General features: G+C 35.4%; 1 protein-coding gene across 1 annotated transcript in view; it reads right to left on the reverse strand.

Moving 5' to 3' along the window:
• Window positions 1-20,878, reverse strand: part of LOC114643656 (collagen alpha-5(IV) chain-like) — a 154,782-nt gene that overhangs the window by 63,774 nt on the left and 70,130 nt on the right. Inside the window, exons 9-14 of the mRNA XM_051922556.1 lie at window positions 20,699-20,734; window positions 17,298-17,360; window positions 16,119-16,154; window positions 14,211-14,252; window positions 6,784-6,861; window positions 4,396-4,440 (exon numbers count right to left, since the gene is read on the reverse strand). Of these exons, the coding sequence (XP_051778516.1) occupies window positions 4,396-4,440; window positions 6,784-6,861; window positions 14,211-14,252; window positions 16,119-16,154; window positions 17,298-17,360; window positions 20,699-20,734 (300 nt within the window). The remainder of the gene's footprint in view (window positions 1-4,395; window positions 4,441-6,783; window positions 6,862-14,210; window positions 14,253-16,118; window positions 16,155-17,297; window positions 17,361-20,698; window positions 20,735-20,878) is intronic.

Genomic DNA, 20,878 nt, shown 5'->3' on the forward strand with positions numbered 1-20,878 from the left:
GATTTAATCAGCCTGACGCTTGCATTAATAAATCAAATTAAGTCAATACATATAGTTTAAGGTGATTAATGTATGTCAGTTCTTCTGATGCAAATGACAATTAACAGATCTGAAATCTATAAACAAAAATAAAAATAACTATAAATACAATTAATTTGTTTTTTTTAAAGAAAAATCATCCTTTTGCATGATGTCATAAAGCATGGTGCCATAACTTGATACATTAACGGCTGTTTCATGCAATTGCAGTAAGAAAATTTTTTCAGTGGCTGATAAAATTAGTACAGGTTGAGTATCCCAAATCCAAAATGCCAGAGAAAAGTAGTATTTTGGATTTTGGTTATTTTCAGATTTTAAAATATTTGCACATACATAAAATCTTCAGGACACACTTGATCAAGGTGGGAAATGCAGCCACACCACCTAAGCGATGACTCATGTTTATGATAATGCAATCAACGTGCCGTTGTTATAATGTGCATTGACGTGACAAACATATTAAACCTAAAAAGTGATGAATAAAATGTATAGATTTTATTTTACTTCCCAATACTGCATGTTAGCACTAAAGAACTATTGTGGTTTTTTTTCAGTTCAGATTGGCTACATGTTGTCACTTCTTTGGGAACTGGCAGACATGTCAGGAATATCTCAGCCAACCTTCACTCGATCATTTCCACTGCTTTAAAAGACCGATAAGGCAATACATTGTTTTCATATAGTGTGAATGTACATACATAAAATATAACATGTTTTTGCCAACATAAAATGGTCATTTGCTCCAATGCTTGGTTTTGCTAATGTAATTGGAACAATTTACTGAACTTACACTGCAATACAAGCACCTATCACGATTGAAGCGGCTTTTGTTAACAATAAGCAGTAACATTCCGTTAACACACAAGTCATATGCAATCTTAATGGTGTCAAGCAGGTGTTATTGTGTTGCTTCACAGGGAACAAAAGCTCATTGATTGTGTTTTGTTGCTTAGTGGTTCCTGATGCTTAATGGGATACAGCCTCAAACCTCCCATTATCCCCACACGATCACCAATCATGTTATTGCTTTATAATTCTCTAAGCTTCATGGGGGACTCCCCTCCACTCACATCCCAATCTGAAACAATAAATCAATGTTATATCTGCACGTTATTTACATACTTTTTTTGGCATAAACATATATTCAATCCAAACAAAGTTTTATAAAAGAGAATCTGCGTGTGTAATTTTCTACTTGTGGCATCATGTCAGTGTTCAAAAAGGATTTTTTTGGGGCATTTTTGATTTTAGGATTAGGAATACTCAACCTGTACTGAAAAGTTTGCAGGTTTTCTCAGCAGCATCTCTCCAGCAAATTTCTTGCTTGATGTATTTTATTTTGGCTTTATATTTTATGCTAGGGTTGTAAACTCAGAATGAATTTGTAGTAGGATATAACACCACCACCCATTACTTGTATTTATCAAATTTTATTTGAGAGGTGCCCATCCATTTTCTATAACCCCATTTACAAAAAAGTTGTGACACTGTGTAAAATGTATGTAAAAACTGTATGCGATGATTAACAATATATTTAAAACAATATTTTATTTGAAATTGCCGAAACACATATCAAGTGCTGAAACTGAGAAATGTACGTTTTTTTGTTTTGGACATACAGTAGTTCATCAATTAATTAATGGACAAATAATGTTGGTGTATTTTAACAAATCTGTATTTATATGTGTACCAGTTATGTACTTAGTGGTTAGTATGAATCTATACTTGTATTTTGACTGAGAGTTGCTTACACTGTTCTGAATCTGCAATCAGTGAAGAATACTGTACAAAAAATTAAGTTGTATTGTATTGTATTGCATTATGAAAATTATATGCTCATTTTGAATTTGATGCCAGCAACACGCTTCAAAAAAGTTGGGACAAAGCAACAAGTTGTGTAATGTTAAAAAAACACCTGGTGGTACATCTCCCAACTAATTCGGTTAACTGCCAACAGATCAGTACCACGATTAGGAATAAAAAGAGCATCCTAGAGAGGCAGAGTCTCCCAGAAGTAAAGATGGGTAGGGGTTCACCACTTTGTGAAACTTCATGTGAGCAAATAATGTAACAATTTAAGAATAACATTCCTTAACAAAAGATTACAAAGAATTTATGGTACAAAATATCACAAAAAATATTCAGAGAATCCGAAGCAATCTCTGTATGAAAGGGACAAGGCCAACAACCAGTATTGGATGGCTGTCATCTTCAGGGCCAAAGGCAGCACTATTTTTAAAAACAGACCCGATTCTATAGTGTAAATCACTGCATGAGCTCAGAAATACTTCCGAAAACCATTGTCTATGAACAGGGCTCATCGCTGCATCCACAAAGGTAAGTTAAAAATTTACCATTCATAGAAGAACCCATATACTGTATAAACACTGTTCCAAAACAGCACCTACTTCTCTGGGTCCAACCTCATTTAAGGTGAAGTGGAAAACAGTCATGTGGTCTACAAACTGAAATCTGAAATTCTTTGTGGACACCACATCCTCTGGCTAAAAAGGTGAGGGACCATGCGGCTTGTTATCAGAGCACAGTTTAAAAGCCAGCATCTGTGATTGTATGGGGGTGCATTAGTGTAACATAACATGGGTAGCTTGAACATCTGGGAAGGCGCCATTAATGACAAATAATATATACAGATTTTTGAGCAACATATGCTGCCATCCAAACAAGTCTTTTTTAAGAAAGGCCTTGCTTATTTCAGCATGACATTGCCAAACTGTATTCTGCATGTATTGCAACAGCGTGGCTCTATATCAAAAGAGTCTGCCAGCAGTCCAGACCTGTTGCTCAATGAAAACATTTGGCACATTATGAAATGAAAAATAACAGACAAAGGAGACCCAAACTGTTGAGCAGCTGAAATCCCATATCAGGCAAGAACGGGCCAACATTTCACTTTTAGAACTACAGCAGTTGGTCTCCTCAATTCTGAAACGTTTACAGGGTGTTGTTAAAAAAAGATGATGCAACGCTATGCTAAACTTGTTCATCCCATCTTTTTTGGAACGTCTTGCTATCCTCAAATTGAAAATAAGCACATATTTCTCAAGAAACAATAAAATTTCAGCATGTGATATGTTGTCCTTATACTACTTTCAGTTTATTATAGAATTTACATGATTTGAAAATCATTACATTCTTTATTCATTACATTCTAATTAATTTCATTTTGCATTTATGTTCTTGTGATCATTAATCTGAGCAATTTACACATTTAAACACAGTTAATTAAAGCTAATGAATTAACTACACGTATTTTTGCTAATCAAAATTAATACAATTATAAAAAAAAACTAGTCATTTAGCCCGTTACAATAACGGGCGCTAGAACAGTAGTGCATAAACATTAGTAGGAACAGTCTATATTAAATGGCAAGGGACTTTGACCTCATTCTTTTTGTTGGTCGTATTTTTCTTTCTTTCAGCCTTTCTTTTGTTGATGTTTACTTGCTGAGCTGACCGTTCTTCGTGGGCCGCCGCCGTGTATTGTGTGTCTTTAATTTTCTGTGACAGTCATACTGTCTTGTACGTCCGCTGGCTTGTAAGTCTGTAATATACCTTTAATTTTCTCTGGCGGTAATACAGGCGTGCGCGTCGGTAATATGCCTTTAATCTCCTCTGACAGTAATACTGGCTTTTATGTGGCTGTAATATGCGTCACTGTATTGTGTACCTTTAGTTTCCTCTCGCAGTAATACTGGTTTGTATTTCCGTAAAACGCCTCTAACTTTCTCTGACAGTAATATCGCGCATCGCACCGTGCCCCGCGCATGCGCACTTCACCACAAGACACCCACACACGGACACCTGGACACACATAGGGATTTTATATATATAGATAGTCAGGTGTACAATAAACCATGGAAGTATTGCGTATCAATCAAAATTATTAAATTTATATTTTCTAGACTTCTTAATAAGGCAAAGAATATGGTACATATGGTTATAATGAGTAATTTAATTAGGGAAAAACAGCTTAAAGAAAGACATCTGTGTGAAAATGAAAAAGAAAAAATAGTTGCAATAAAAACTTGGCATCACAGTAGCTCAATGGGAAGAGAGCTGCACATTTTTCTAGAAATACTTGAAAACAATTAATCACTTTGTTTCAGTCTTTTGTGCTTTACATGCTTAGAATCTTGAAAGTATGATTATGTTCAGAAAGATCAAATGGGAAACATGCCAAGGCCTAAAACTTTAGATTATGAAAAAGTAAAATGGTAAAAGAACATCAAAATGTTAAAGATTTTAAATTTAGGACAAGCCAGTTTCACAGCAGCTTTTCACTTAATTTTACTGGTAAACTTGAAGCAATTTACTAGACAAATATCATTTACTCACTGGGGGCCCAGGAATTCCAGTTGTACCTTCTTTTCCTTTTTCTCCCTTGGAGGGAAAAAAACCTTTAAGATTTTATTTGAATAATCTACAATGCAGGTGCAGTATATGGCAAAACAAATATAAACTGTGTGTATAATTATTTATACATAATATACATAATCCTATTGTCCATACATTGTCAAACCTAGTCAATCCAGCTCATGACCATATACCTAATACACCCGATTGTGTGGGTCCTTAAAATAACTCCCTTTCACTTTACAAATGACAAGCTAGATTTGTTCAGCTGAAATGAGTTAAAAACGCTACAATAATTATCAGTAATCTGTCAACTTCTCTTTTAAGGATAGAGTACATCCTGTGCTCGTTACCTTGAAATTAATTTCAGATTATCTTAAATCGGAAGAAATCTATTCAAAAATCCACTTGATATCTCTAAAATTGTATTTTAGATATCTCAAAGTGATAATTATATTTCGAATTACCTTCTTGTCTTTTTAAAGATATCTTATAGTGAATTTTGGATATCTTGAAATCAAATTTGAAATATTTTGAAATACATTTTGGAAGAGTGCATTTTGGAATGTATTTTTGGAAATACATTTTGGAAGAGATTCCCATTTTGAGATATCCCAAAATTAATGTAAAATCTCTAAAAATGTATTTTAAATTTCTCAAAATGTAGTGAATATCATAATATCAAATACATTTTCAGATATTGTGATTATATTTCAAAATATACTTGAAATAACCAGTGAATTTTGAGTTATCTAAAATCCATTTACAGTTATTTTAAAATAATAATCAAACACAATTGATTACACAGAAAAATAACATTTATGATGTATCTTAAAGTGAATTTTAGGGGTCTTAAATGCAATTCACCTTTGATTAAAAATAATTTCTAGATCTAGGTATTCTTTTCAAAGCTAGATGGCAGCATCCAACTAATTTAACTAGAGCCTGAAGTCTAAAGGCATAAAGGATTTCCTTGAGAATATCTTCAGGTTTTGCTACTCCAAAAGGAATATGGCATTGTTAATACAACAAATCCTTCTTTCAGGATTCAGTGCTTTCTTATGGTGTTGCATTTTGCAAAATCAGGTACAATATACTAAATATCTAATTAAAAATTTAATTTTAAATATAAGGTAATATTGTTATTCCACAAACATTTACTATAGTGAAAATGGAAGAAGCACTCTTAACTACAACTGAAGCTTAATTTAAATGCTCTGTTGATTCTGCGCACTAGATATACAATATCTGATCATTCTTTAGGGTAAAATTGACAACATTTTCTCAAGTTATGGAGCGACTTCTTATTTGGAGATAGAGTGATGTGTTTTCCATAGGTCCTGGATACAGTTCAAGTTGAGATTTGATCTTTCATTCAAGAACAATTAACTTTCACTTTTTAAAGACAAATGTGAGCTAACTATTTAGCTGTTTGTCATTGTACTGTTACTTAATCTTTGATGAGGTTTTTAGGTTTTGGTTTACATTTTCCTACATCTACTTATGTTTCATTCCTGACAAACCTGCAAATTAAAATTACTGTTGATGCAAATAAACATGTACTATAGCAGGCTTCTTTTGCCACTACTAAGCCTGCAACCTGACTCAGGTATGCACAGTGTTACATTTACTTGTGAAATTTTGAATATTCCTTTTCTTACCAAGCAGCTCAAAGATTTTATTGTACACTTCATGCATCATGGAATACATTTTGCTTCTTTTACGGTAATACCAGAACTACGGCCAGATTGTTGGCTAACAGAGTAGTCTAACTAGCATCTTTAATCAGCTTTTTTCTTCTTTCTTTGGCTGGCTTCGTACTTAACTACTGAATGCATGTCTATAAAGGGACTAAGTAGTTGTGTGATTTTCTGATAGAGGGTAAATCACAAAGTCGGATCTGTTAGTGAGCTGGATAAAGCAATTTAGATTAATCTGACCAATTAATCCAACTTGCACATCTTTGAGATTTACTATGAGTTCTATAAAATGAGCAAACTACTACTAAATTTGAAATTAAGCAGCCCAGAAGGTCCTTCTGCAGACTTTCTCATTGTAGCAGGAGCTCTATTAGAAACAAACAGGGACAATGCATGCAGTTACTTTTTCCCTGTGTTGCATTTAAATTCTTCTTTATCTCCAAGGGTCATGTTTACTTGACATTTCACTATCTGACCAAGAAATCTAACAGAAGCAGATATTTTCATTTTTCAATTATGAAAAACATTTGCATTTCACAGACACAAGCAACTCAAATAAATCTGTCAAAATGACTGTTTATGCAAAAATAGCCTATTAAATAATAAAATAAATTATAACCAAAAAATAATATTTTCTATATGTTTTATGCAGTAGGTTCCTTTTTCTTACCTTTTCTCCTTTATTACAAAAGTCAGGAGTATTAATAAATTCATATTTTCCAGGTGGTCCAGGTGGGCCTTGTTCACCCTGTAAAATCATGAGAATATAAAATTATTATTTTTAAACTAAAAAAATAATATTTCTCATATCATTTCACTGCTCAGATGAAGCAATATAATTTACTATGTTAAAAACTAAACCTGGAAGGCATCACCATATACTGTATGTATTATACTTCCAGCCTAAACTCATTAATAATCCAATTTATTAAGCATACCTTAAATAAATACATTTTTCTTTTGAAAATAAATAAACACTGCCATGTTAAGTTAAAAGCAGAAATCCACCAACCCACCCCATACCACTCAATTGATGAGCAGTTGCAACTGCTGAAAAGTTGCAAGCAACATGAAACAGTAGAAATGCAGCCTTATATAGATAGATAGATAGATAGATAGATAGATAGATAGATAGATAGATAGATAGATAGATAGATAGATAGATAGATAGATAGAGCCTCAGCAATGTTTCCTGACACACTTCTGCTGAATAATTCAATAGGTGAAAGTACTCAATGTTAGCGCAGGGGTTGGCAAACTGTGACCTGCAGGCCAAATGTGGCTCAAAAAAAAACCTTTTATTGGCCTGCTTTCTTGTGATGTCTTCCTCGCCCTTCCCCGTAATAGTGCAATGTCACCTACTGCAATTCATTTTCCTTTTATTGCTGTGTTTATACTGTATGTGGTCACTATCACTGTAAAATATGAGTTAACACACCTTTACAGTGAACTGTTCACCTAGTGAATATAGCTTATTTGTCTTGAAACTATAGGCCTAGTGCACACCGCTAGATTTAGTTTTAGATTTAGATTTAGTTGGGCGGCACGGTGGCGCAGTAGGTAGCGCTGCTGCCTCCCAGTTGGGAGACCTGGGGACCTGGGTTTACTTCCCGGGTCCTCCCTACGTGGAGTTTGCATGTTCTCCCCGTTTCTGCGTGGGTTTCCTCTGGGCGCTCCGGTTTCCTCCCACAGCCCAAAGACATGCAGGTTAGGTGGATTGGCGATTCTGAATTGGCCCTAGTGTGTAATGCAAAAACATTACAAGACAAAACATGAGGCAAAGTTTTTGGAATACTTGGGAGACGAGCGGAGGGAAAAACTTGAACAAGTGAAAAAAAGCACTTTCGGGATAACAAACCTTGTTTAGAAGAAAACATGAAGATAACGTGGTTGTGGTCAGAGCTGGCTACCATGTATCTCAACTTGTTGCTCCATCAGGTAATCCCTTCACTGAAGGCAAGTTTATTAAGCAATGTGAATGCAAGAGATTGTGCAGCAGGCCAAAAGCAAAGCACAGAAATATGTTAATTATTCTATTGCCCTTGATGATATTACAAATGTAGTGGACACTGCACAATTGCTGGTGTTTTTACAGGACGTAGATGAATTGTTCAGTATCACTGAGGGGCTAGCTACCCTTCACAGTTTCAAGGAAATGTAACTAGAAGAACTATTCCTATGTGTGTATAAAACAATTAAGCAGTTTGATCTGAAATGGGAGAACTTAAAATGCATTACAACTGATGGCGCAATTAACATGTAGGAAAGAAAATTGGCACAATAGAGAGGCTAAATAATCACATCATGTCATTACGCATCCTGATACCTGTTGGTATACTCTGCATTATCCATCAGCAAGTGCTCTGTGAAAAAGCTCTCGGTCTTGTGACAACTGTCATTAAACTTCATCTACTGTAAATTTCATTTGCTCACGTGCACTAAATCACAGACAATTTCACTGTTTTTTGGATGAAACCAATGCACAGTACAGTGATGTACTGTATCATAACAAAGTAAGGTGGCTGAGCAGAGGTAGAGTGCGGAGGAGAATTTTTGATTGTGCTCTGAAATCAGCATGTTATTGACAGAAAAAGCAAAGTCAGTCAAACAGAAGTTGGATTCAGAATGAATTTGGAAGATAGCGTTTCTCACCAATCTCACCCAGCATATCAGTGAGTTAAATTCCAGTCTACAGGGAAAGGGAAAATTGATATGTGATTTGTATAGTGGTATTAAAGCATTTGAAAGGTGTCTTCAGTTGTTCAAGGAACAGATATCAGAGAGATCATTTTCCAATCTGTGCAGAATTTAAAAAAACACATTAGATACATGCTTCCCAAATAACTTAGTCTTCCAAAAAATTGAATTGTTGCAGCAGTTTGCTCAGAGATTTCAGGATTATACTGAACTTGCAGATGTCATTAGACTTTTTGAAAATCCCTTTGACATAACTGTTGATTCAGAACTGCCTGCCCTTCAACTGAAGCTCATTGAATTGTAAAGCAACAGTGTTTTGAAAGGCAAATATAAAGAATGTGTTCTGATTACATTTTACAAGGAACTTTCAAGTGACTATTTTCCTACTCTTAAAAACAATGGCATGTGGTTTTATTACAATGTACAGAAGCACATACATCTGTGAACAGACATTTTCATGGATGAAAGCTACAAAGTCAAGGTTGAGATCCATCCCCTCTGATGGTCATCGCATGCTAGTCTGCGGATTGCTATGTCCAAATTAACCCCAGACATTGGCCGCTTAGCAGTTGAGAAGCAAGCACACACATCTCACTATCGGTGTTGTGATGGATCAAGTTGTCTGCCCCAAAAAGTGAGCTGATTTTATTACTGGCCCTTGGGGTAAAAAGTTTGCAGACCCCTATGTTATTGTGTCAGAGAGTTGATGTGCAGCATTGTTCATAATGGCATGGTTTTGTTTTAATCCTCTCCTTTGCAACTACCTCCAGGGGTCCATTCTATAACTGAGCCTGTCCTTTTAATTAGAGTAATCCCTCGCTATATCGCGCTTCACCTTTCACGGCTTCACTCCATCGCGGATTTTATATGTAAGCATATTTAAATATATATCGCGGATTTTTTGCTGGTTCGCGGATTTCTGCGGACAATGGGTCTTTTAATTTCTGGTACATGCTTCCTCAGTTGGTTTGCCCAGTTGATTTCATACAAGGGACGCTATTGGCAGATGGCTGAGAAGCTACCCAACTTATTTGTCTCTCTCTCTTGCGCTGACTTTCTCTGATCCTGACGTAGGGGGATTGAGCAGGGGGGCTGTTTGCACACCTAGACGATACGGACGCTCGTCTAAAAATGCTGAAAGATTATCTTCACGTTGCTACCTTCTGTGCAGCTGCTTCCTGAAGTGACATGCTGCACGGTGCTTCGCATACTTAAAAGCTTGAAGGGCACGTATTGATTTTTGATTGAAAAAAAACTCTGTCTCTCTCTATCTCTCTCTCTCTCTCTTTCTCTGCTCCTGACGGAGGGGGTGTTAGCTTCCGCCTTCAACAGCTTTGTGCCGGGGTGCTTCGCATACTTAAAAGCCAAACAGCCCTATTGATTTGTTTGCTTTTCTCTATCTCTCTGACATGCTCTGCTCCTGACACGCACTCCTTTGAAGAGGAAGATATGTTTGCATTCTTTTAATTGTGAGACGGAACTGTCATCTCTGTCTTGTCATGGAGCACAGTTTAAACTTTTGAAAAAGAGAGAAATGTTTGTTTGCAGTGTTTGAATAACGTTCCTGTCTCTCTACAACCTCCTGTGTTTCTGCGCAAATCTGTGACCCAAGCATGACAATATAAAAATAACCATATAAACATATGGTTTCTACTTCACGGATTTTCTTATTTCGCGGGTGGCTCTGGAACGCAACCCCCGCGATGGAGGAGGAATTACTGTAGTTTGTTGATTCGGTGGGCCTCTCTTGAAGTGATGTTGCCAGCCCAGCACTTCACAGTATAGAAAATCGCACTGGCCATCACAGAGTTATAGAAAATGTGAATGATATACCACATTAAAGGAACACAAGGAAAAAGAGCCTGCACTGCCCTTTCTTACATAGTTCCTCTGTGTTGTGAGACCAGTCCAGCCTGTCATTTATGCGGACCCCCAAGTACTTGTAGGAGCACCCAACCCCCTCTACATCCACTCCCTGAATGGTGACCGGACATAGAGGCTCTTTGGTGTGGCGAAAGCCAACAACCAGTTCCATGGTTTTCTTGATGTTAAGAAGTAGACAGTTCTCTTTGCCCCAAGAAACTAAGGTCTCCACCTGACTCGTGCGGAAACTATACAACATGTTACATTTTTAAAAAGCACACTTTATTTCTCTGGAGTGATGTAAAAGAGACCCATAAAATAAAATGGAATATACTGGTGTGTGTAATATATTAAACCTTTTATACATGTGCTTTTATGTATTTTGTGTTTTTTGTCATTGTATTACTAAGGTTTACTTGTCTTCTGAATTGATTTGACAAAGTTAATGTCCGTTCCCCTCTTGATTCTCTTTATATACATTAAGTTGTGAGGAATTCATGATTACTGCAGTGGTAATGTCACGGAAGTGAAGCTATAAATATGATGCTGGTCATACAATGTGTTATTCCTTGGTGAATACATTATCTTTTCAAAATTTTCTCTTGATGTGTTTAGCTTCCTTTTCAAGTAGACCCTACCATTAGGCTTGTGCTTTTGGTTTTGATTTTGTTTTGCCTCCAGGTCTTGTTCCTTTAATTCTTGGTTGTTATATTGATCTCGTGGCTTTAACCACCTACATGGCCTGACCACGTCTTTGCCTATGTATATCATCTCCCAGTTTTCTCCTCACACACAATAATCCTACTGTATGTGTTCTACAGACATGCATGCACGGATATGGAATAAAATTGCAGGAAAACACAGAACAGTGAAGATAGCTTTTAGGGGGTAATATTCCTTGTTTTCCATCCCCCCAAAAAACTTTTAAAAATTCCAAAAATCTGTTTTTAGCGAGTTTAATATTATGTGATTGTGAACTGACATGTGAAATGAAATTTGGTTTAAAATTTTAGTGAAACAAATGCAAAGCCAGCAGTGTTGCTCGTCACTAGTGCTAACTGTGGTTTTGTCACCCATATGCAGGTGTACCACATTTTTAACAAATCACATCCATTCAAAAATAAATACACCACAGGAGGGTTCCAAACGTATTTTTGTTTCACACCGTCTTTTTTACTTTTGTGCAGAAGATTTTTCTTCTTATCATGGATATTTCATTTTATCTCCATATAAGAATAAAGAACTACTTAAGAACATTTATGTTTGGTAGAATGTCTAGTGGGTTGGGGTGATCATTTAGCCTGGAATCCCTATAGATTTTGTTTTTTTCTCCAGCTTAACTAGAGTTTTTTTCTGTCCACCCTGGCCACTTGACCTTATTAATAGACTCACATTTAGAGACTTAAAAATACAATTCTATGTTTAAGGATTATACCTCTCTTAATTATATATCTGTCTTATTAAAATATGCATTATTTGTTTGTTGTATCCTATTTATTCCTTATTATTCTTATATAATTTTAATGTTGTTTCCTATGATTGTAATTATTTCTTTGACATCTTGTAAAGCACTTTGAGATATGGAAATAAATGATGTTGTTGTACTGGGTGTGTATATGTATGTTTGTGTCTTTTGTTGGTATTGTTTTATTGTCAAATGTTTTGAGGAGACACCAAGTAAAAATTTCTTTGTACTCCATGCACATAACAATAAATTTGACTTATGCCTTATAAACATTTTTCTGTGGGCTTAGCTACTGACGCAGCTGGCATTTGTGTTCTGTAATTAATTCAGTGTTTCTCAACCACTGGGTCACAAGTTGCGATTGTTTATTGGGTCGAACTTGATTTATCATGGGGGATGGCTCTAACAATCTCACTGTTTCACCTAATGATTGAGTTTGATTGGTAAGTCACAAAGAAGACTCCTTATGGGAAAAAGTAATTAGGGATACCAAAATGTTGTTTTGCAACTAGCCCTTTGTCTTCTCCATTTGGTCATTTTTTCTAACTCTCTTTCTTTGATATTCTATTTTTCCATCTCTTCCCACATATTTTGTTTTTTTAGAATGCTGTGCTCTCTCACTTTTTCAGCAAATAATCTTATTCTAAGGTCCCATTGTCTCAAATCAGTCACTGGCTTCTTATTTCAAGTTCCTAACTCTCTTTCTGATAAAATCTAGAAGTCTTTCTCTTATAACTTGATACTTTTCCAGCAATCTGTGTGATGGATCAAGGAGTTTTCTGCCTCTAATACGGTAGTACAAAATAAACGTCTTTCCCTTGGGTAGCAGGTAGCTGGACAGTTGATAACTTGGGAGACTCATTTTTCTTGCTGGCCCTTCCTTTGAAACTTTACTTTTATCCCAGATGTTCAAACTGTAATTCCAAATTTGTCATTATCTCATAGGGTGGATGTTATAGAACATTTTTTTTATTTAAATTCCTTTCAAAATTAGTATTACATTGTATTTGTTAATCTGTGCTTTAAATGTTTTCAAACGAATACAAATGTATATCAATAAACATTTGATCACAGAATAACTTCCATAATGTTTTGAAAAGAATTTAGTTACAATCTGTGTGATTGTTTGCTGAGATACAAAAACAGTACATCTGCAACACATTACTGCATATCAAGCAAAATAAGAATGCCACTTTGGATTGAACTGCAGGAACCTACCATAATGTTAGCACTAGCAAGGAAAAATCATTGACCTTTGGTTAGAGATACCACATTCCTTCTAGAGGCACCATCACCAGCTATACAGAAAAACACTTTACTAAGAAGATGCAAGAGCTGAAAACAACACTCAAAAAGCCCTGATGATTGGATTTCACAAACAACCAAGAATTATGTAACAATAGAAAAGTGCTACAAAGATGAAGAATGACAAATAAAATTGTCAGTGCTACATACTCAAAATGTTCCAGGGTATATTGAGCTGAAGTTCTTGCAGAGAAACTGCTGTATAAACATTAAGACATACAGGCAAAGTGGTTTTGTGTATTAATAAAACTTTTTGACTATTCAACCTCCCTGTCAACCAGGCCTCATTGGCATGTTTCATCCATTCACTGAAACTCAGTCAATGTGGATTTAACAAATTTTTTAACCATGGCAAGAGATCACCTTTGCAAATTCATTACATTTATATAGCACTTTCTCAGTACTGAAAGCGCTATCCACACAGGGAGGAACCGGGAAGCAAACCCACAATCTTCCACAGTCTCCTTACTGTAAAGCAGCAGCACTATCTGCACCACCTGTGAGGACATTAGTCCCATTAGAGTGGGTTTTCAGGTTCAGCATTCAACTAACTCTTGAGCATATCCATATATTCTTGTTCCTATACAAAATCCATTTCAGAAATGTAAAGAGAGAGTTAGCTAAATGTTTTCACTAAAATATTTCACATTAAAACAAACTCTTATACACATCATGCGTAACTATCAACTATTAATTCTAAAACATGTGATCAAAATTGTCATCTCTATCCTCTAATTGGTCTGGATTTCATTAAGTAAAGTTCCTACCTGATTGCCTTTAGGTCCTGGTGATGGCCTGCCTGGTACACCCTAACAAAACAAAAATAGATTTTTTTTTCCAAACGAGTACTACAACAGTAGTATTTTTAAACCTCTAAGAAGTAACATTTTTCTCAATGTACAATTGTTTCAAAAGAGTTTTTTAAAGTATAGAAATTCTCAGATTGGTTTGGAAATGCAGCAGCAACCTAATCAAAAAAAATTGTACAGAATGTCAGAAACACATCATGGTTTAAATACATGATGAAGGTAAAGGACATGTACATTTATCTGAAAATTCACTGCATGAACCACTGCCCACTTTTATAAAAACTAAGCACATGTGCACACAATATCTTCTGTCTGTTCAGCTACTTGTTGATAGTGGAATTCTCAGTAAACTGGTATCTGAATATGTAAAACTAGGAAAAGTATAATGCACCATATGACTAAACACTGTTCCCAACTATGGCTATGGTTTTATCCTATAACAAATACCAGATTATTTGTAACTCTGGTTCTGTGTTGACACTAGGACTTAGCCTGGCGCATAAGCAATGAAAGCTGACTGATTCAGATTCAGATAAAGAAAGCAGAGTATTACAAAAATGCAATAACATTGTAAGAAACAGGCAGAAGCCTGTACTCAAGGAAGCAGAAAATAATTTACTAAAGTCTCAATAAGCATCAACGTCATAAACATAGCAGAGTAGATGATAGACTGGGAATTTGAGACATGGAGCAGCACGTTCTAACAAAAGTAATGACTAAACCTCATCGATTAGCAATGAAAAACATTGCTTAGTAAAAAAAAAACATGTCTTTGTAAAAACTAGTACTTGATATTACAAAGAGATATGGAAAAGGGCAATTGCCTCTACACATCATGAAACCCTTTTGGGGAATTAAAAGATACTTGCTCAATATTAGCAAAGATGGGCTATATTTTTGGTGGTAAATATTAAAATTAGTAGACAGTCTTGTAGCTCTGTGCTATATGGAGACTGAAACTAGCTGCAGAGGGTAAGCAAATTTACAGAAATGTTTGACTTTTTCACAAAGATGTAAAGGTATACTGATAAAATATATCAAAGTGTATTTGACAACTAAGTTTTGTGTTTTTGAAAGAAATGCATCTATCTGCCACACTACTACTATTATAACCATACTATGAATAATAGCCAATGGTATAGAAAATTGGATGAACACCAACTACTTTAAGGTATCATTTTTCCTTTTTAGTATCACATGAAAATTTTCACATGTAGTAGATGCTGCGACTACCAATAAAATGTATCAAGAATTTACCAAAAAAGGTGTGAAAATGTCTGATTTCAAAAGTAACTGAAATGAACAAAAACACAGCCTATGTTAGGCAGGAGCTACTGTATGACTGAAACTAAAGAAGTCATCCCAAATTAATAATTATTCAGTTTTAGAATATGTATGGCTAATTATGTAAAATTGCTGTGTACTCTGTAGTTGATTAATACAATCACTCTGTCATTTCAAAGCTTTAAAGTATTGGTAGAAAATATATATTAAACAAGAAGAGTTTACTTATTAATATTATGAACAAAATGCAACTAATTCAGTTCAATGACATTTATTCATCACAGATAAGGTAGAAAGTGTTCATGCATTGATATACAACTTCCAGTGAAAAATTTACTTAGAAACACAAGGTATAAGATACAAATTTGGTTTAAGGCATAAAGATGTAGATTGAAGTCTACATCTTGAAATAACATTTTACCATCTGTCAGATTTAGCTAGGGACAGAGTTCTTCATTTAATACTGAATGCATAATGGTCATTTTCCAAATTAGTAGTGTATTCAGGAAGTGTATTCAACTATGACACTATGTGATCCACTTGATTAGTTTACAACACGTTTAAAAAAATATAGCTTCTTACCCTTTCACCTTGCAGACCAACCACGCCATGGGTTCCCTATGATTGCATATAAAATTACAAAAACAAAGTATAATTAAAGGTTCCTATGCTTCCTGATCATTTATAGTAATCCCCTTTAGTTACATTTACACAGAAATAACATACTATCTCATTTACTTCCAATAATAATCCTAATGAATCATGTTATTGTCTTTGTAACTTTTTTTAAATTAATATATATTAATATTTTATATTGTCATAAAGAAGTTATAAGATGTTTATTTATGGGATGTAATTAATAATTAGATTAAAAGACAAGTGTTAACTTTTTAGTCACATTCAAAGTACTTCATCAATATCTTATAAAATGATCTAGGCGGTTAGGCACAACAATTTTATAACATATTTTACTTTGTTAAATAACACACCAAATACGTTTTAACACTCACACAAACTGCTTGAAGAAAGGGCCTGAGCTGCCTCGAAAGTGTGCATATTATAATCTGTTCAGTTAGCCAATACAAGGTGTCATTTTGCTTGACTTCTCATTGCATCCATAATGGTGGTACAACACCCTACCACCACAACTCTCCTAAAATACAACTTAAACTATACAAATGCTGAGGGGACACAGGAAGGTGGTGTAGCTTATACTAGAACAAGGACATATACTGTATATCTGTTTGATTCACCATCTGAATGTTGCTGACTCAGATGAAGAACAGTATGTGACCCAAACATGGCTGAAATACTTAATCATTACTCTGTCTAATGGTCCATGTCTACAAGAATTCATCAGTTTAATTCTTGTCAGGTCTTTCAACTTGATAGCAAGTTTTTTTCAACCACTTGGAAACGAAACAGTCACTTGAAGTTGTATGTTTGCCCCCCTATTCAATTTAACCTCTGCAATAAAAAAGGATTATCCAACCTGGGACCTGAACCCTTTAAAGTCAACTTATGTTATCTTTTACATCAGATATGTCAAGTCGATAGGCATGAAATGGTAATTCACTGTTGTACTAATTTTAGTGATGCAGCCAGACTCTATTGGAAACAAATGTAATGGCTCATTTCAAAGCTTTAACCATTTTAATGTACTAAGTCATGTTCTGTTTATTTAACTGGTAAAAATCTCAGAATTAGTGAAAATTACAAAGAATAGGTATATATAATGCAGCAAACAAGTCGTGTACTTACCTTTGGACCAGGCACACCTGCAGGACCCCTAGCTCCTTTAAGGCCATGTGGACCCTCTGCTCCCTATAAAACCATACAAATTGTAATAACACAAATGTTAACTGGTTTTCACCAATTCATTGTCTCATTTTGGTAAGAAAACAGTGTGAAGAAAAACGGTTCTATCTCAAATTTACATAGTGAGTAATATAAAAGGCTAGATGGAATTTTCAAGTTATATATCAGCCTTGAGACACTCAGGCCAAACAATCAAAATGTGGTATTATTACTATTCAACTTCTCTGCAAGGATTATATCTGTGTTTAAGTGTAGTTTAACATTTAAACATTTACCATATAGTAGTGTTCCCCAGCTTTAACTGGGAAATTTCTTAAAACACTGAGCCTTGGTTGAAGTGCAGCTTGTACTGCATGTGGAGTTCATTTGCATGAACTGCAAGCCCTACTTCTCTGTTGAAATGAAAAAAGGACACGGTGCCTAAGAACACCCAATGTGCTACAACATTGTTAACAACAAATATTGACAAACAAAAAAACCTGGGTCAGCTAATTTTCTTTCATTTATAACGTCACCAAGTTTCAGTTAAATCAATCAAAGTGATTTTAAGATTTTGGTGTATTTAGATTTTCTGTTGATTACCCCTGAATACTGATGTATCAAAATATCCTTTCTTAGCCGATACCTACAGCATTAGATGTACCATCCTCCCAAATTTCTGCTTTTTAACTAAACAGGAAATAGTGTTTTTGTTGGTAATTGAGTGAGTCATTCAAGTCATCTTTGCCTTTTTATTGATTACTCACTTAATCCTAAATTAGATACACAGTATAAAACATAACAATGCCATTCTCATTCAAAAAAGAGAGTGAGAAGTTACTCTATGTCAGTATTTTATGAAAATGATTTGAGATTTTATTTTGTTCTTAAAATGGAACTTTACACTTGAAAATTGTTTGTTTGTTGCACAGGTGACTGGTCCACTCAGAGAGCAACCCACATTGTTTGCCAAATTCATCCTAATTGTCTGTTGGGGTTGGATGACTGAATTATGCTATTCAGCAACACTGTTTAATATACAATAAATTTGTGTAGCGTGAAGAGCTGTATTTATGTGGACATGTTAATGTTGCAGTTCCCCAAGCTGCTACAGGGTGGCCTGATGTAACCTTTCTAGTTTACAGGGTAAATGAGTCTCCTCACCACATCCCTATGGCTGTGAAGTGCACAGTACTATGGTGTGGTTGTAGGGTGGTTCAAATGTATTCCCCATGTGTCACTCAGAAGTGACACTGGGAGAAGGTTTAAAGGTGCTCCTCTGAAGCTAGGGATCTGTGCCGGCAACTGGAAGGTTGCCGGTTGAAACCCCGTAAATGCCAGAAGTGATTCCACTCTGTTGGTCCCCTGAGCAAGGCCCTTAACCTGCAATTACTCTGTCCTGGGTATGACGTTAACCTGCATCCAGTCCTGCAAGTAGGTCCTCCAACTTCCAAGGGAAAATTCAGGGGTTAGTGGCAGGATTTGGCATTCAAGCCACTGTAAAAAACCTCACACTGTTCCATTCTAATCAAACTAATGTGGTGCTGAGGTATCACCTGTTGCACAGCTGTAACCTGGTCCTAATTTGGGATCCTGAGATGGTTTGTCATGTGATGGGTGTGGCAGTGATCTATATCAGTGCATGCTCCCAACCTGACTACATGACCAGGGAGCTCAGACTTAGGTGGGCAGAGGTAGATAAGGGCTCACCTAATAAGAAGTAAAGTACAGGTGATAAGCAAATAGGAAGGCAGGGGCTGTTACCAGGGAAGACCCGTGACAAACATTTTCTGGTTTTATTATTGTATTTATCTTTACTCCTTCCATGTTGTGTTTTTTTTTTTAGGAACATTAGGAACCCTTTTGGATTTTGCTGTAAATCATTTTCTCTTTGATATGGAATATTGAGTTTACAAGGTTACCAAATTGATTTTTTAAGAAATAAAGTCCCAACAAATACAGCAGAATTTCTTAGTTGTATTAAAACATATTGCATGACAAAATTAGACACATTTCATGTTTTAGACTCTCCTAACTAATTCTGAATATAAATTAGATTTTATAGCAGAGTCCCTTCAGATCCGTTGGCCATTAACCTGCAATTGCTTCGTCCTGGGTTGACGTTAATCTGCATCCAGCCCTGCAAGTAGGCCCTCCAATCTGTGGGAAAAACCTGGGGGTTGGTGGCAGAATTGGCACTCCAGCCACCATAAAAAAACTCACATTGGTTCCATTCTATTTGAACTGATGTGGTGCTGAGGTGTCACCCGTTGCATGGCTGCACTCGGGTCCTAATCTGGATCCTGACTTGATTTGTCATGTGGTAGGTGCAGCAATGCGCTGTATCAGCGCATGCTCCTAACCTCTCTCTCCTCTCTCTCTTTCAGACTGGAAAAACTGATAATCTGCAAATAAATTCTTCAAAAAGTTGCCAGCTCAGGCTAACAACTAAGCAGTGTGGGTTTCACAACCAGATTACAAAGCACACAACTATTATATATTCTTAGATGCATGTTTATAAAAAAAGTAACAATGGTACACATTTATGACATTAGCCATTCTATAATCTGAGCCGTCTTCATTATTGTGAAAAAGCCAGACCCCTTCAGTACTGGAAGTATGAGCAAAGATGATGCTTGCCTGTTATTCTTTTGATGCAAAAACATATGAGCCTAACAATAACTTTTTTTCTCCAAACTCAATAAACCAATGTTTTAAGAAGGTCTAGTCCAGTGTGTCAATAAAGATCCAGAACAAACAATTATTCCTCCCAGTCGATTGCAGAACTAGTCAGGATTGTGATAAGTTAGCCATGTTTGGAATATTAAACATAATAATTATTCTGACAGAAAATGAAAGAGCTCAAGGAATACATTCTACTTTTTCTATTGAAACCTCTAAGACTTCACAGCACTACATTTTGAAACAGATATAATAAAATGAAAACATTTTGCAGAATGATTTGTGAACAATATTTTGCGAGGAAGTGTGGCCAAATATTTTACTGTAAACCACAAAGTTACTAGGTTGCTCCTTACCAACTACTATGTCACCTTCAGCAGGTCACTTCTGAATACTTTCTTGAGAAATACTGAAACAGTTCTACTATAGCCCTGCATCTGTAAAATATCGTGTGATGTTGCTCACTACAGCAATGCACTAGTACTAGTATTTGATATATTTTACACATGTTTTATTCCACTAAGAGATATTTGGTCCAAGTTTGAAAAATAATTTTTTGTTGGTTCCCTTTAAAATGAAGTGCTCATTGAAAATCATTATTGTATTCTTGATTGCAAGACCCATTATTGGAAGTGGCCACAGATAGGAATTAATTTTTATACTTTGTAATATTAATATCTTACATCTCCACCAGGTAGTCCAGAAAGGCCTCCGTCACCCTAAAAGATATTAATAAGTGACATAAAATTTCATTTATTTATAATATATATGAGTAATAGTGAATTAAACTATGGCACAGTGCAGAACACCAAATTCCAAATTAGCTCACAGTTTAAAGAAAAACACAATTTTATAATTTTAAT

This window comes from Erpetoichthys calabaricus, chromosome 2 (genome assembly GCF_900747795.2).
Source record: "Erpetoichthys calabaricus chromosome 2, fErpCal1.3, whole genome shotgun sequence".
Taxonomy (NCBI): domain Eukaryota; kingdom Metazoa; phylum Chordata; class Cladistia; order Polypteriformes; family Polypteridae; genus Erpetoichthys; species Erpetoichthys calabaricus.